The sequence below is a fragment of the Neocloeon triangulifer genome, unplaced genomic scaffold (genome assembly GCF_031216515.1).
Source record: "Neocloeon triangulifer isolate White Clay Creek 2 clone unplaced genomic scaffold, ASM3121651v1 ptg000011l, whole genome shotgun sequence".
Lineage (NCBI taxonomy): Eukaryota > Metazoa > Arthropoda > Insecta > Ephemeroptera > Baetidae > Neocloeon > Neocloeon triangulifer.
In genome coordinates, this window is record NW_026775553.1 from 4637665 (window position 1) to 4654056 (window position 16392).

A 16392-nucleotide genomic window follows, 5' to 3' on the forward strand; every position below is an offset into this window, starting at 1 on the left:
TGAATGCTACGAATTAAAACAGAAATTGAACGAATGGAGAGAGTGCTTGGAAGTGGCTGAAAGTTTAAATGTAACTAGTATAATCAAGATTCTATTACCGCACTATACCGCAATAAAAAGAAATTACAAAAATATGTGTGAAATGAAGAAGAACGCTTTTGTGCAAATGAAGGAGTTGGACATTTTAAAAGAGGCGGAGCAGAAAAAGTGCTATAAAATTCTCAAGTTGAGCAAAAGTTTTTACAATACAAACAATATAATGATGGATGAATGGGAGTGTTATTTTGAAAAAATTTTCAACGAGAAAAAATTGAGTGAAAATGAATCGTTAAATCTGAAAGAGATGATAGTAGATTACAGAAATGATATAAATTTTTCACCTATTATGGAAGAAGAAGTTTTGTTAGCATTAAAGAAAATGAAAAACGGGAAATCCCCTGGACCTGACAAAGTGAAGAATGAAAATATTAAACTACTTGTTGAATCCTTACTCCCCGAAATAACGCAATTTTTCACCAAATGCTTGGAGCTAGGAACATGTCCAGAGGAATGGAGGCAGTCAAATCTAAAACTCTTGTATAAGGGAAAAGGGGACGCGGAAAATACAAATTCATATAGAGGAATATGTATTAGTTCGGCTTTTTACAATCTGTTAGATCGTGTACTGCATGCACGTATCTACTCATCTTTGATTCACGAGATTCCAGGCAATCAATATGGTTTTGTGAAAGGAAAATCCACTTTACAGGCAATTAAGTCCTTAGTTAATAACATTCAAGAGACAGTTTATAAGAAGAAATCACCCTTATATGCCTTATTTTTGGATGTAAGTAAAGCTTTTGACTCAATAGATAGGGCGTTTATTTTTAAGAAGTTAATAGAAAGCAAGAAGCTAACGTTCACGGAGTTAAATTATTTAGCTCACAACTTAGACTTAAATTTCTTGAGAATAGTAGATGGAGTAACAGTATCAAAACTTATTACACAATCAAATGGGGTAAGACAGGGGGGATGCACGTCCCCATTTCTGTTCAATTACTCTTTAGCTGATATAAATAATATTCTACGAGATTTGCCAAACGTGAAAGCCATTTATTATGCAGATGATATTGTTTTAACCTCAGAAAAATTAAGTGACTTGAAAATTGCTTTAGCCAGAATGAAAGAATTTTTGTTAAAACGCAGTTTGAAACTTAACTTGGAAAAGTGCAAATTCATGAAATTTAGAAATAAGGGTCTAGGAAAATATGCATTAAGTGACCGCCTAGATTTAGGTGGAATTGAAATAGAGAGAGTTGCTGAGTTTACATATTTAGGAGTTACTTATCAACCATCAGGAATCTCTTTTGGAAAGCACATTGAAAAAAGAACAAGAGCTGCATTGCTGGCCACTTATAATATACGAGAACTAAAACAATTATCCATTGAAACAGCACACAAGCTATTTGATCTAAAAATTTCCCCAATTGCGTCCTACGGCATTGAAGAAATATGGCCTTTCCTAACAAAGACTGATTTTGAAAATCTTGAAAAAGTCAAAACAAGATATTTAAAAAGAGTTTTAGGACTGTCCAAGTATATTAGATCTAGATTTGTGTATGAATTAGTTGACACTGATCTCTTTGTATCGGACTTACAGGTAAAATATTCTCTAACTGAAACTGAAGCATTCCAGAAATTTTGTGTGTCTAAATATTTAAACAAACTTGAGATATGTGATGAGTTCTACGAGACAGAAACTATGAAGAATAAAAATTGGCAATGTGCAATGTTCAGTGATCGCCAAGTGTTTACGAGATTTGCCTGTCACGGGTACCACTATTTATTTTGTAAGAATAAAAATTTTCATTCTCAAGCGACAATAGATTGTGAATGCAAGCACTGCGGTAAGAAATGTTCACAATATCATATTCTTGAATGTAATGAACGTAAACTAAGCCTAAGAGAGGCTGCAAAAATCAAAATTAACAAATTTTGTACTTTGTAATAATTATCGAAACAAGCTTAATTGTAAAATTAATTTTAGGAAGACAAATTAGCTTTAGACACCCGTTGTACACCTGGTTGTGTTCAATAAATACTCTATCTATCTATTAAAATAAATGCTTAATTAAAAAAGTTCAGCTAAATTTCCCATTCGAGTTTATTTATTTCTTTAAATTTTAAATATTTAAGATTCAAGCGATCCATAAATTCAATCTTTTTTGTATCTTTTGTAATTATAAATTGATATTTTAATGCTATTGAAATCAACAATCTTTATGTTTGATTTGAATTAAAAAAATTATATGATTTACTGAACAATCAGAAATATTATAGCATCTAAATTATTCACAGACAAACTTTACAAAAGATGTTTGTTTTTCTTGGTCCAAAGAAAAGACTCTGTCCTCACATACTGTCCAACACCTGCTGCAGCTCGCGCTCCTTGGCCGCAATCTGCTCGTCAAAGATTTCGCTGAACCTCTGCCTGAGGGCAACGTTTTCATTGTCACCGGCCATTTCTTGCTGCTGCTGGCGCTGCTCGCGCATCGCGTGCAGTTCCTCGAGGTCCTTACGCAGACGCGCCGCCCTCAACTCGAGGTCGCGCGCCCCGCGACCCTCCTTGGCGTCTAGTGGAACAGGCGACGAGGAGGGGGACATGCTGTCCGGCTTGCTGAACATCTCCTTGGAGAACTGCGTGACCAGTCCAGTGGAGGTGGAGGCGCCACCCGTGTCCTGACTGGGCGCCAGACTGTCCTCCCCAGCAGACATCATCAGCCGGCTGCTCTCCTCGTCATCCAGGTTGAGCACGTCAATGCCCTTGGTGTCATCCTCGTCAGAGTTGGAGTCGTCGTCCGCGTCTGAGTCAGACACGGCCTCACCGAAGATGTCATGCTCGGCCAGGTTGGCCTCCTTGTGGCTCTTTTTGCTCCGCTTGCCTTCCTTCTCTTTGGGGGGCGTGTCCTCGACCTCAACCCCTGGTTCTGGAGGGCCCAGCAACTGGTCCTCACTGATGATCTCCCACTTGACGTTGACGGCCTCGTTATCCACTCGCAGCAGCCGCTTCACCTCCTTCTCTATTTCAGGCGCCTCGACGTACTTTTTCTTCAGGGTTTTCCGGAATCTGCGTTTCCGGACGTTCTTCATGGGCGGCGTCACTCCGTGCGGCCACAGGTACTTTTTGTCCACCTTGTTGGGGTCCTTTTTCTTCTTGGGCGCCTCTTCCTCAGGAGGGGGCGGCGGTTCTTCCTCGGTGCTGCACACCAGCAGCTGGCAGATGTCGGCCGTTTTGTAGAAGTTCTTGTTGTCTATGGTCTTCAACGACTCCATGATGGTGGGCAGGTCCATAAGACGAGCGTGCAGCAACCAGTGGTCGAATCGCACCTCGCCGTGCCGCATGTCCGGCTCCAGCTTGACGGTCAGACGCTCCTTCAGATTGTTGCTGCCGCTTCGAACCGCCTCCCGCAGGGCCTTGGCCGGCTCTGCAGGCAGCCGAAGGATGAACTGGTTCTCCAGTTCCACCGGCCCTTCTGTCACCGTTGAAATCATCTCTGCAGGCTCAACTTTCTTACTCATTTTTAATCCTACAAAATAAAAAAACAAAAATGTTATTTCCATAAAATAATTAAATAATGCTATCAAATATGTAATAAGAAATTATGTATGTTTAATTTTCATAAAAAAATTTGTTTTTTACCTGCTGAATTTCAGCTAAATAGATGATCTGTTATATTTATTTAATAAGTTTTGACTTCCATACAGGCCCGGACTGGGTAATCGGGCGCACCGGGCTAAAGCCCGGTGGGCCGCGGCCCCCGTGGGCCGCCAAAAAGGCCGCGAAGCGGCCTTCGGGCTGCGGCAAAAGCGCACGGGCCGCGAAGCGGGCCGCGCGCTTTCCGCGCTTACAACGTGCGCCGCTCGTGTCGGGCCGGCTGGGCGGCTGGCAGACCGGCCCCGCGGCCCTGTAGGGCCCTCAGTAAAAGCAAATGGGTTATTACGGGGCCGTCAGCCCGTGAAAATGAAAAAAAATTTGATTTTGCGCGAGCGAAGCAAGTGATTTTATGCCTTGGGTCTTTTGACGATTATGTACGCACTCTGATTGGTTCTTAGCTTGATTTTGAGCGCTCTCTAGGGACCAAGGTACGAACTAACTTTAAAAAGAGGGGGACGCCAGATTAATTCTGGCTAATTTTTTGTGAGCGCTAATTTCTACACCCTCACCCCTGGTTGAACTTGGCCTCTGAACAAAAAATTTTCACGTTTTTTAGCGACCATCTAAAAATCCCGAACAGATCATTCTGATCATTTCTGGCTAATTTTTGTGAACGCAAATTTTTACACCCTCACCTATAGTGGAACTTGGCCGCCGAAGGCGCCGAACAAAAAATTTTCACGTTTTTCGGCGACCATCTAAAAATCCCGAACAGATCATTCTGATCATTTCTGGCTAATTTTTGTGAACGCAAATTTTTACACCCTCACCCCTAGTTGGCCGCCGAAGGCGCCGAACAAAAAATTTTCACGTTTTTCAGCGACCATCTAAAAATCCCGAACAGATCATTCTGATCATTTCTGGCTAATTTTTGTGAACGCAAATTTTTACACCCTCACCCCTAGTTGGCCGCCGAAGGCGCCGAACAAAAAATTTTCACGTTTTTCAGCGACCATCTAAAAATCCCGAACAGATCATTCTGATCATTTCTGGCTAATTTTTGTGAACGCAAATTTTTACACCCTCACCTATAGTGGAACTTGGCCGCCGAAGGCGCCGAACAAAAAATTTTCACGTTTTTCGGCGACCATCTAAAAATCCCGAACAGATCATTCTGATCATTTCTGGCTAATTTTTGTGAACGCAAATTTTTACACCCTCACCTATAGTGGAACTTGGCCGCCGAAGGCGCCGAACAAAAAATTTTCACGTTTTTCGGCGACCATCTAAAAATCCCGAACAGATCATTCTGATCATTTCTGGCTAATTTTTGTGAACGCAAATTTTTACACCCTCACCTATAGTGGAACTTGGCCGCCGAAGGCGCCGAACAAAAAATTTTCACGTTTTTCAGCGACCATCTAAAAATCCCAAACAGATCAATCTGATCATTTCTAGCTACTTTTTCCGAACGCTAATTTTTACATCCCCACCCCTGTGGTTGAACTTGGCCCCGAACAAAAAATTCATTGTTTTCCGCGACTATCTAAAAGTCCTAAACGAAACTTTCAGATCATATATCTGGCTACTTTCTGCAAAAGCTTATTTTTACCCCCTGGCATGATGTAAAATTATCGCTGAATCTAGAAATATGAAGATTTATTAATTCTTAATTCAGTACCTAATATTTATTCCGCTTGCTTCGCTCGCAAATTGTGTTTTCAGTTTTACTAAAATATTAAATTATATATATTTCAATTTTCAAATGATTACTATTTTTTCCGTGCTTAAAAAAAATTTAAATTTGTTTAAAAATAGCGGTGGCAATGGTTTCATAATATTTGCCGGCGAAGCCGGCGCGCTCGGGGCCAAAAGTGGGCCGCCGGCGTAGCCGGCGGGCCGGGGGCCCGTTAGAGGGCCGTCGCCGGCGAAGCCGGCGCGCAAAATTGGGCCGTTTAGTTGGCGTGGGCCGCCTATTTTAAAAACGCCCGGTAAAATTTTTAGAGCCAGTCCGGCACTGCTTCCATATCAATAACAAGGCCATAAAACCCGTGAAAAATTACAAAAATTATGCCAAAGTTTGTAGTTATAAGCCGTGTTCGAGAGATTTCTAAACAAAAACAACAGCTGCCATCAAGTGCACCAACAGTACGAAAATCCATTTTGAATCATTATAATACTGCCTTCATATGCAAGTAAATTGTTTTAAAATAATTTTTTGAATATAATTTAACTTTTATTGAAATATTTTGTTGAAATAAACTGTTTATATAACAAAAGGAGCTAAACATATGCTTCAGAAATATATTATTAAGTTGGTAACTGTGCATCAAGTTTGCTGAGCAAAGCCGTTTAAATCCTTGCGTTTAAAATCGTTGAAAACAGCAAAACGGCGGGCAACGGGTGTCACAAAAATCTGGCGTGCCAGAAATTCTCCAAATTAATCACGACTTCTGACAGATTCGCAGAGTTTTGGGCGCATTTTATGCATTTGCAGCATTTCGCCGAGGTGTAGACGTGAAAAGCACCGTCGAACATGCCTGGTGTCATCGAGACAGACGCAAAAGCCGATGCTCCCGGTAAGATCTGAATCTTGCAATAATTTTATTTAGCTTGTCGGAATATTTTGGTACACATTGAAATGCACACAAAGGTCACTGAATCATTGGTGGGAATCTTAAGTATTTTTCTACAATTGATGAAAAATTCAAAGCCGTGAATTGCCTAAATTTTTGCAGGCAGTGCCTATAAAAATCCCTCAGCACACAGTGTTGCTCACTTTCCAATGTGCAAAGATTCAGGACGTTTTTTCCCGATTTTCCGACAAAATGAGTTTCATTGGCCACGTGAAGGTGTGCAGGATCATGTTTAACAGCAAAGCTAAATATTTTTCAGGCATCGTGCGTCCCAACATTGACAAATATGAAAACATGGACGAGATGCGTCTGCAGGACATGGCCTACCAGTACCTTTGCCACCTCGAGGAGTCTAAAAAGTAATATTTTCTATGTACTTAATTACTCAATACTAAAGCACATTAAAGGTGGCTGGAGTCCATACTGCAGATCAGTCTTCCACCTTTGACAGAATTAGAGGAAAACCTGCGCAACGGAGTGGTGCTTGCCAGGCTGGGACACCTGATTGCCCCGGAGGTGGTTTCGCTGAGCAAAATCTACGACATTGACCAGTCGAGATATGACAGATTTGGCCTCCAGTTTCGTCACACTGACAACATCAACAAATGGATTGCTTCCCTAGATGCCGTCAAGCTGCCCAGGGTTTGTATCAAACTTCCCCAAAATTACATTTTTCAATCTCATTTACATAATCAATCTGTTTTCAGACGTTTTTCCCAGAGACGACTGACGTTTACGACAAAAAGAACATGCCTAGGGTGATTTACTGCATTCACGCCTTGTCAACGCACCTTTTCCGACTTGGCAAAACACCAGCCATGGGCGACCTCTATGGAAAAGCATATTTCACTGGTATTTTTAACTATATTTATTTTGATTTTCTTTCAATATATTATTTTACAGATGCTGAAATTGATGTTATGAAGAAGGAGTTGGTTAAGGTTGGAGTTCAGATGCCGCTTTTCCAAAAGATTGGAGGATTGCTTGCCAATGAAATGCCCGTTGATAAGGCTGCCTTGCACTCGGCCATCATTGCCATCAACGAGACTCTAGATAAAAAAGTTTGCTTTTTCTAAAATGAATTTCAGTTTTTACAGATAATAAATTAATTTTAGGAAGGTGATAATTTCCTCCATGCTTTGAAAGCTTCTGTTGCCAAGCTCAAATGGGTAGTTGATGACCATATGGGCAAATACAAAGCAGTTATGGTTCAGGCTAAAAAGGACAAAACGGCAGTAGCACAGAACAAGGTAATGTTAATTGCAGCCATTCAAATCTCCTAAAAATCTGAAAATTTTCAGTCATTGAGTGATAGTTACACTGCTGATGTATATGATGAGCTGCTGACGCAAGCTGAGATCCAGGGATACATTAATTCTGTCAATAGTAACTATTTAACAAACAAATAATTTTTAAGTTTTATTTAAACAAATTTAGTTGCTGTTGCATGGAATGCTGTGTTGAAAGCTGTTGAGGATGGAGACGAAGGCGCACTGAAGTCAGCTTTGCGGGCTGTTCCGTTAGCACTGAAGGTCCGAGTTTTTTTTTTTTAACTAGAATTTAAATCAGAAAAAATCTTGTTTTTAGGCTGTGGATGATAAATGCATTGGTCACTACATGAAGGACCTTCGCGGCATGGTAGAGAACAATGATCTCCAGGAAACACCGCCTGACTCTCTTCGCTGCCGACAAATCCTGCAAAATGTGATCACAGCTGGAAACAACATTGCTTTGCAATCAGCTCTTCGTAAGAACCAGATATTCAAGTTGAAAACTTGAAAGATATACACATTTAATTTTTAGGTTTGGAAGCCATGTGGAATGTGAACAAAGCTCTGCGAAGTGGCACTCCAGTAGAAACTCTAAAGGCTCTGCAAAATCCAGCTCTTTCTCTGGACAATGTCATTCCCGAAGCTGCTCCTCTTTATCATTTTGAAATGAAAAATGATAGAAGCGACCTAGAGGTAAATTATAATCTAAATATTTAGCACCCATGCAAATTATTCATTATTATATTATAGCGTGACTTGACAATCAAGGAAATCCAAGGCTGCATTGATTTACTGACTAAAATTGCCTGCGTCACACTAGCAGTTGACAAGAACAACACCAAGGAAATGTGGAGAGCTCTAAAAAACCTTGGTGATATTTTTGATGTAAGCTACACCGTGCTAGTTATTGAAATTTGTTTAAATCTTTTTACAATTTTTAAGCTGGATGAATATTTTATCGATGACTATTGGAAAACGTTTTACGAAATGAGACAAAAGAAGTTGTTGGAGAAAAGCAGATGCCCTATGCTGACGTATTTTGACATCGACGACTGTGTGACCCAAGTACACCAAAAGATTGACATGCAAAATCAAAGTAAGTCAAAATTTTGTTTTTAAATTATTCTAACTTACAAATTTTGCCAGTGGTGGGCGCATTGCAAAAATTGAACCGAGCTGTGCTTAAGGACAACCAACGAGAGGTTTTCGGTGCACTTGAAATCCTGAGTTCTCAGATAGTCCTTCCTGTGGAGGAGAAGAACTCTAGGCTGTACCTGCGGATTTTGCAGGCCATCCGAGAAGAGGAAGACAGAGAATCATCTGAACTGTGGCTTTCCGACGCAGAGGAGGCAATTCGAATGGCTGACGCAGAGTCACGAGAGGCTGAGCAGGGTAAGTTTATAGTTCTTACAATGTGAATAAATTTAGAAAATATAACTTATTTGTGTATAGCATGTTCCTCTCTGATCAAAATCCATCTGGCGCTAAAGGAGCACGATGAAAAGACATTGGTCAAAGCACTGGAAGGTGCACCACTTCACCAAAAACCAAAAATCTGCCCAGAGTATTTCAGGGACTATATGAGGCTCTTCATTGATTGCTACAAGCAGAAAGTAATAATGAACAAACACAGAAAGTGGGAATTACAATTTAATTTGTAGGTGGCCAAGAAGTACACCAGTCCGTGTTTAATTTACATAACAAAGAAGAACCACAAGGCTTACATAAATTTGAAAACAAAAAGCTTTGAGTGGAATCCTCCAGAGACCTTGGAAAATTCCCCTTACTTATCCCTGAAAGAAATTGAGGTTCAGAATAGAGTTCTGTTGAAATATCTTGTATTGATTTCTTTCATAGAAACTAGTGGATATGCTGAACACCGAGCTTTCTGCACCATCAGACTATGACTCTGAAAAGTCCACCAGTCCGGATGCAATGGATGCACACCTTCTGAACCAGATAGTTTTGATCCAAGTACGTTCATTAAGATTTAAAAAGCAAATTTTTTACTTTGTGTTAATTTCACAGCGCTGGTGGCGTGCTGTGTTGGGACGCAAGCAGCTGGAGGCCAGGATTGCTGCTAAAAGGGCAAGCAGGCTACAGAAACAAAATCTTGACTATTACAAGAAACACGTAAATCTCCCTTGGATTTTTTTTATAAGTATTACATGAGATTTTCAGGTTCAAAAGATTGTGCGCCTGCAAGCTTTATGGAGGGGTCACCAGACGAGAAAGATGTTCCTCCAGTTGGTGCACCAGCCAAACCCCTCTCTCAACATTGTGCGCCAGTTTGCAACAATTCTTGCTCCAAACAACAGTGAATTCCACAAGGAGAATGAAATTCAAGTAAATATTTAATATTCAGATACTCTTTGGTTGCTTACTTTTTTGTAACAGCTGCTGAAGGCAAAAATAGCAAAGTCGATTCGCCACAATCAAACTTTATCCCAGCAACTGGAGGACATGGATGTGAAAATTGGTCTGCTTGTGCAAAACAGAATTTCCCTACATGTGAGTAATCTATTTCCTTAACTGTACCCCTATGTTATTTTTTTTTTAATTTATGCTAGGATGTGCAAGCCCACCATTCCCAAATGTCCGATCTTGCACGAGGCCCAAAGTCCTCAATGTCGGATCAGCCGTCAGTGGGGTGCAGCTTTTTGGGAGGCAAAGGACTCAAGTCCCTGACCAAGGAGGGCAGGCACCTGCTTGAAGGATACCAAAACCTTTTCTACCTGCTGCAAACGCAGCCTCGATATTTGTCCAAGTTGTTATTTTGCTTGCCGCAGAGCAAGTCCATGCATTTCCTTCAAGACGTAATTTTCTCCCTTTTCAACTTTGGCTCCAGTAAGAGGGATGAGTACATGTTGTTGAATCTTCTGAAAACGGCACTTGAGGAGGAAATCAAGTATGATAAATAAAATTAATTTCCAAATTAAGTTCTCAAGTAAATTGTTTCAAACTAGATGTAAATTCAAGGAGCCTGTGGACATTCTCAAAGTATACCCTCAAGTCTTGAAAATCGCCGTCAACTTTTCTCGTCAGCACTCTGGGCAAAATGCGCTGCGTGAAATTTTGGGTCCTCTCATTCAAAGAGTGGTCAACGACAAAAGCACAGTTTTTGAAACAAATCCTATTGAGATTTACAACAGCTGGATCAACAAAATGGAAATGACCACAGGCGCAGCCAGGTAAATAAAACTGAAGCAGTGAAATTTGTCTTTTATTTATTTTGTCGTAATTAGTGATCTGCCTCGAAACGTGACTGTTGCCGAAGCATTGGCACACGAAGAAGTACAAAAGCGCCTTCAAAAAGGCATTCAAAGTCTGCAGGAAACAGTGCGTCTCTTTCTTGAGCGAATTTGTGAGGAGCGCGAGCAGCTTCCTTACAGTTTGTTGCACACGGCTCGCACTCTACACAACGCCCTTGCTCAAAGGTTCCCAGGTTTTCCCGAAAAAGATCTTTTGAAGGTACAGACTTGCAATGTTTAAAACTAGCATCCAATTTTTCAACTTAAAACTGCAGGTTATTGGACACGTTGTTTATTACCATTTCATTAATGCTGCCATTGTGGCCCCTGATGCCTACGATGTTGTCACCCTGCCTGCAGACAAAACCCTCACTGCAGATCAGAGGAACAATTTAGCTAGCATTGCCAAAATCCTTCAGTATGCAGCTTCCAAGAAAGGGGTATCTATTTAATCAGGCTAAAGTTAAGTTTGTTAAATTTTTATGCACTTTCAGTTTGGTGAAGAGTCGTCGCACTTGAAAGTTCTCAACCCTTTCATCATACAGTGTCACGAAAAGTTCAAAAAATTCCTCACTCGCTGCTGCCAAGTAGAAGACCTTGAAGAACACTTTGGAGTTCATGCCTACTCGGAGGCCACCATGATTGTCAAGCCTACCATTTTAATATCGCTGCAGGTCGGTCTAGAATTTTTTTGGTAGAAAATACGCATTTACTTGCAAAATAAATTTTGAATTAGGAACTCTGGGACACGCATCAGTTAGTTTTGCAGTATGAGGATGACATTGCGCCTAAACAATCTGATCCGTTGCATTCTATCCTTGAAGGCCTGGGTCCTTTGACTTCTGTACGCAAGTTGCTAGGAGGTATTTTACTCTTGTGTACAAAAAACAATTGAATTTTAAATTACTCATAATTCAGGGAGCTCCACTGACTCCTTGCTTCCGAAGGGAGACATAACCTTGACGCTGTCCAACAGTAAACTTGAGGTGCTCACAGAGCAGATGTCAAATGGAAAGCAAGAGCCAAATCAAAGTCAAATGTTCATTATGTAAATAATTTTTTATATGTGGAAAAAGCGTTAAAAAAATTTATTTCAGGGCAAAAGAACTGCTTGTGGCGTTGCTTCCGTTCCTCAAAGGTTCATCTTTGACGGAAGCTCTGGATGCACAGGAGCTGCCGGGCCAAAATGAACAATTTCTCAAGCAGCAGAATTCTATCCACTCACAGCAGTCAGGAAACAATTCAAAGTATGTTTATGTTATTTTCAATGAGCACTAAATAAAAGTGCGTTTGCAGTTTGCATCTGAGTAAGAGGCGCCTTCAACTCTGGCTTGGCAAATTGGAACAACAGGGGCTGGTGTCCTCTGAAAACGACTACCAGCAACTTCTTTCCTCCGTGGCCAAAGACATTATCAACAGAGGCCAATATTGCCAGGCTAGGCGCAACGTAAGGAGTGATTCATGATCATGTAGAAAATCATCAATTCAAATATTTGCAGGAAATGGTCCTTTTAAAAAACACCATCAGCAGTTTGGAGCAGAAAAATCAGTGGTACCAAAAACAAGTCGAATTTTACAACAAGTACATTGAAACTTGCCTGGCAAGCCTGGACAGTGGAAAGAAGTTAGTTTTCATTTTTCAACATGTTATTTTATAATTCTTGCTCTCTAATTTATTAGAAGGGTCCACACTCTGCGCCTCTCAGGGCAGCACCCAGGCAAGGCCAAGACGCAGAAGGTACTTAAGTACACTGCAGCCCAGCTGCACGCAAAAGGAGTGCTGCACCAAATGCAGGGTCTGCCGTCTAACCAATTCAAGAGCGTCCAATTTGAAATCTCACCCTCCGAGTCTGTGGGAGTTTTCCTCGTCAAAGGATGTTTCATGGGCATACCCATGGACAGTGCAGAAATCGACATTCAGGTATCCTTCGGAAAAATATTCTCAAATTTCAAATAATGTTTGTTTTTTATTTTTTGGTAGGAGTTGCTGCAGCTTCAGTACGAGGGCAAGGCGATCATGGATATGTTTGGAAAAGCAAAGGTCAATGTTAACCTGCTGCTCTTCCTGCTGAACAAGAAGTTCTATGGAAAAAGTTAAAAATTTACCAATATATGTATTTTGGGAAACTCGTCGCTTGCTGCATTCCTTTCTAGTAGATGATTGAAAAGTGAACTAACCTGACTTTTTACTTCACTTAACTTGCATTCTCTAAGTCTTCATGTGATTTTCAATTTCCTAGCTTCTTTACTTGTTTCTATTGTGTAGTGAAAGAATTACCGAATAATATTAAAAATAAAACTCTTGTTTATCATGATGTACAGTGGCATTTAATTAATGAATTTTTTTACCTTTTATACACTTTTAAAATTTGTATTAATTTTTTCATTTAACTTTGTAAATGAAAATTGAGAACAGGAGCTTAATAAAAATTAAAATTTTAATTCCATGCACCCTTCATAGCGCTTTCAATCTCAATAACATGAATTGTGGTAACGGGTCATTAGTTTGGTTAGTTACCATTTTTTTTAAATGTACATAAATTTTTAATCTAATTTGAAAATCATATAAATAAGAAAAACCAAATTAATTGTGGATATATTTTACAATCTTTTAAAATTTGAAAAATTTACCACCTATATAATAAAACTTCGTAAAACTCCAATAATAAGAAAAGTCTTATTATTTGTATTTGTACGTTGTTGTTGGCGCCACCAATGGGCTAAAAAGAAAAACACAGCAGCTGAAGTCATTATAAAGTATTATTTTTTAACGTTTAAAATTTTAATAACTTAAATTTTGATTAAAATTAATGAAAAACTACTTATGATTTTATTACGCGTATTAGTAAATAATGTTGTTCTATTAAGCTCAGAAAAACCAAACTTAAAAATATTCGTAGGTCACTTGACTCGATTTAAATGCCCGCAACCGTTGGTCACGTGATCATTTTAGAGAGCTGTGATTGGCCCGCGGATTAGTTCATTAGTGCGGCAAGTTGCATTGTTGAAGGAGAGAAACCGTTGGAACGAACGTCGTGCTAAAAGAAAGTCGCAAGAATCTTCGAAAATTACTGGAAAAAAGCCATTTTTCGTGGAAAATCGGACTAGTTGTCGATATCTGCGGCAATATTACAGCTAGCAGCTCACTTTTTTTGTCGTTTCTTGTCGAAAAAACAGCCAAAAAGAATGGCAGAAAACGCAAGGCCTGTTCGCGTCACTCGCCGCAACTTCCAAGTGAGTATTTTCAAATTCATGAATTAAATTTAGTTGATTTTCTAATTTTTTCGTATTTGACTCGTCGGCCGACAATGCCGGCTGCGATTTATGCACCGGAAACCGGAATTCCCTTCGGTAGAACTCCATTCTGACCATTCTTCCAACGGCCATTTCACGAATTCTTTGCATGTTCAAACTTGTTTGAAAAGTGCGAAGAATTCTTGCTCACATTCCCGTTCTGTTACAGTCGTCGGGTTTGCTGAAGGAAAATGTCTTGGCGAAGGACGCCGTCACCCGCAAAGTTGCACCTTTGCAACATGTGCGCAGCACCCTGGGCGAGATCAGCAACAAGGCCACCGTCCAAATGGTTACCATCGGCAAGGGAGGAGGCCTTACCCTGAACAAACCAAACGCCAATCTCAAGGAAAATGCCCCACTGGCTAAGCCAAAGTATTATTTTAGTAATCATAGTTTTTTCTAATTTTCTAAAATTGAAACTTCTAAACCAGGCTGACCCTGGCTAGCAAGGCCACGTCAAAACCAGTCGCTGAGCAGAAACCCGCTGGTCTGAGTGTGAGGGAAAAACCAGCCGCAGCTAAACCAGGCATCCTGCGCCGCGTCACTAACATCATGACCAACCAGGCCGTCCCTCAGACCAAACCCAAGGTGTCTTTGGCTGCTCCCAAGCCTGTGGTCAGGGTCAAGCCTAGCATTCTGCAGGTTAAGCCTAAAGAGGAGGCCCCTAAAGTGGAAAGTACGAAGAACAAGCCTGACTTCAGTGGCTTCTCGAACGAGCAAATCAAACAACTGGAAAAGCTGGACACAAGGGACAGAGACAATGCCCAGAATGCGGCTGATTATGTGGGGGACATCTACTCATACTTGAGAGAACTTGAGGTTTGTTATAAAAAAAAAAAAATGAATTATAATTAGACCATAATTATGTATTTTATTTTGATCAGGTTACCTACAGTGTCCCCATGGGCTACATAAAGCAGTGCAAACAAATGACGTTCCACATGCGAGCTGTGTTGATTGACTGGATTGTTGGTGTGCACCGCCAGTTCAAACTCACCCCTGAGACCCTATACCTGACTGTTGCCATTTTTGACCGCTACATGCCGGTGCGTTCAAGTCTCTTATTTATTATTAGAAAATATCAACTAATAATTTTTTCCGATAGACTGCACTGGCAACTCCAAAGTCACAGCTGCAACTTGTTGGAGTGACCTGCCTGCTGCTCGCTGCCAAGTACGAGGAGATCATGTGCCCGACCATTGGTGACTGCGTCTACGTGACTGACAACACTTACAACAAAAAGCAGGTGGCTGACATGGAAATGAAGATCCTGTCCGCTCTCAACTTCAACATCGGCCGGCCGCTGCCTCTGCACTTCCTGCGGCGCTTCACCAAAACCTCTGACGCCACCTACGAGGACCACTGCACGGCCAAGTATTTCATGGAGCTGCTGTTGGTGCGGCACGAGTTGTGCCATGTGGCACCCTCCCTGCAGGCGGCTGCCGCCCTCTGCCTCTCCCTCCTGCTCAACTCGGAGGAGGAACAACCCACCCTTGCCCAAATGTGGACCCCCACCCTCCATTTCTTCTCGGCATACAGTTTCGCTGAGGTTGAGGCGGCCGTCAAGTTGGTGGCAGCTGTCGTAGTCAAGGGTCACACTTCTTCCCTTACGGTGAGATCCTCTTCAGCCAAATTTTGAATAAGATTTTATTTATTTTTTTTTTTTTTCAGGCTGTGCGCAAGAAGTATTCTACCAAAAGCCAGGCTGAGATAAGCCAGTTTGTCGAAGGCAAACTGGAAATGATCAAGTCACTCATTCAGTGAATGCTGATATCCTTGTTGCTTTTTCTAAGTGATGCTCTTTAATGTTAACTTTTTCTTTGACTTCATGAAAAGTAAGCAAATGTTATGAGCTGCATTACAATTCATTTTTTTATGTACATAATATTTTGACCCCCCCCTGTAATCAATTGTTTTATTGTATTTATAATACTACCATGCATTTTGTAAAACATGACCAGAGCCGTGGCAATTATATTATGTAAGTCGCGCTTCTGTGACTGTTCTATTTTGTGTCAATTTTATTTTGTAACTTGCCCCCACCATTGAACTACTATTGCTAAGATTGTAAATAGCTCGAGATGAACCAGACTGGGTTTAAGTATTTTTGCACCGAAATTGTAAATAGCGCTGCAACATTGTATTTTATAATCCTTAAACGTGCACCAGACATTATGTCGGTAAAAATGACACGTAACTCGATTGGATGTTGCCTACTTAAACTAAAAACTACTATTGATAACAGTAATAAACTTTGATCACTTGATTAACATCAGGATGTTCTAAAGAAATATAAAAATAAATAA

The 16392-nt window shown here is 40.6% G+C and overlaps 3 protein-coding genes across 4 annotated transcripts; 2 read left to right on the forward strand and 1 right to left on the reverse strand.

Moving 5' to 3' along the window:
- Positions 1 to 2119: 2119 nt before the first annotated feature.
- On the reverse strand, positions 2120 to 4385 carry LOC132196150 (transcription initiation factor TFIID subunit 7-like). Its single transcript, XM_059618617.1, has 2 exons — positions 3680 to 4385; positions 2120 to 3566 (listed from the first exon to the last, which is right to left on the reverse strand). The coding sequence occupies exon 2, from the start codon at positions 3556 to 3558 to the stop codon at positions 2392 to 2394; it is 1167 nt and encodes a 388-aa protein (XP_059474600.1). The 5' UTR covers positions 3559 to 3566; positions 3680 to 4385; the 3' UTR covers positions 2120 to 2391.
- Positions 4386 to 6013: 1628 nt separating this feature from the next.
- LOC132195878 (ras GTPase-activating-like protein IQGAP1) lies at positions 6014 to 13107 on the forward strand. 2 transcript variants are annotated; one of them, XM_059618159.1, is made up of 31 exons: positions 6014 to 6213; positions 6530 to 6629; positions 6678 to 6912; positions 6978 to 7122; positions 7174 to 7331; positions 7386 to 7520; positions 7572 to 7656; positions 7708 to 7802; positions 7858 to 8017; positions 8074 to 8234; positions 8292 to 8426; positions 8484 to 8637; positions 8688 to 8933; positions 8994 to 9154; positions 9203 to 9349; positions 9399 to 9515; positions 9570 to 9674; positions 9723 to 9887; positions 9939 to 10052; positions 10112 to 10449; positions 10508 to 10732; positions 10787 to 11012; positions 11068 to 11232; positions 11287 to 11466; positions 11529 to 11655; positions 11711 to 11840; positions 11890 to 12039; positions 12089 to 12239; positions 12292 to 12416; positions 12473 to 12713; positions 12774 to 13107. In XM_059618159.1, the coding sequence occupies exons 1-31, from the start codon at positions 6171 to 6173 to the stop codon at positions 12888 to 12890; spliced, it is 4836 nt and encodes a 1611-aa protein (XP_059474142.1). In that variant the 5' UTR covers positions 6014 to 6170; the 3' UTR covers positions 12891 to 13107. The 2 variants fall into 2 exon arrangements, with proteins under 2 accessions (XP_059474142.1, XP_059474141.1); XM_059618158.1 differs by lacking the exon at positions 6014 to 6213 and having other exon boundaries at positions 6370 to 6629.
- A 665-nt stretch (positions 13108 to 13772) lies between these two features.
- LOC132195879 (G2/mitotic-specific cyclin-B2-like) lies at positions 13773 to 16392 on the forward strand. Its single transcript, XM_059618160.1, has 6 exons — positions 13773 to 14026; positions 14256 to 14458; positions 14518 to 14905; positions 14971 to 15132; positions 15192 to 15698; positions 15758 to 16392. Exons 1-6 carry the CDS (start codon positions 13979 to 13981, stop codon positions 15848 to 15850), a joined length of 1401 nt encoding a protein of 466 aa, XP_059474143.1. The 5' UTR covers positions 13773 to 13978; the 3' UTR covers positions 15851 to 16392.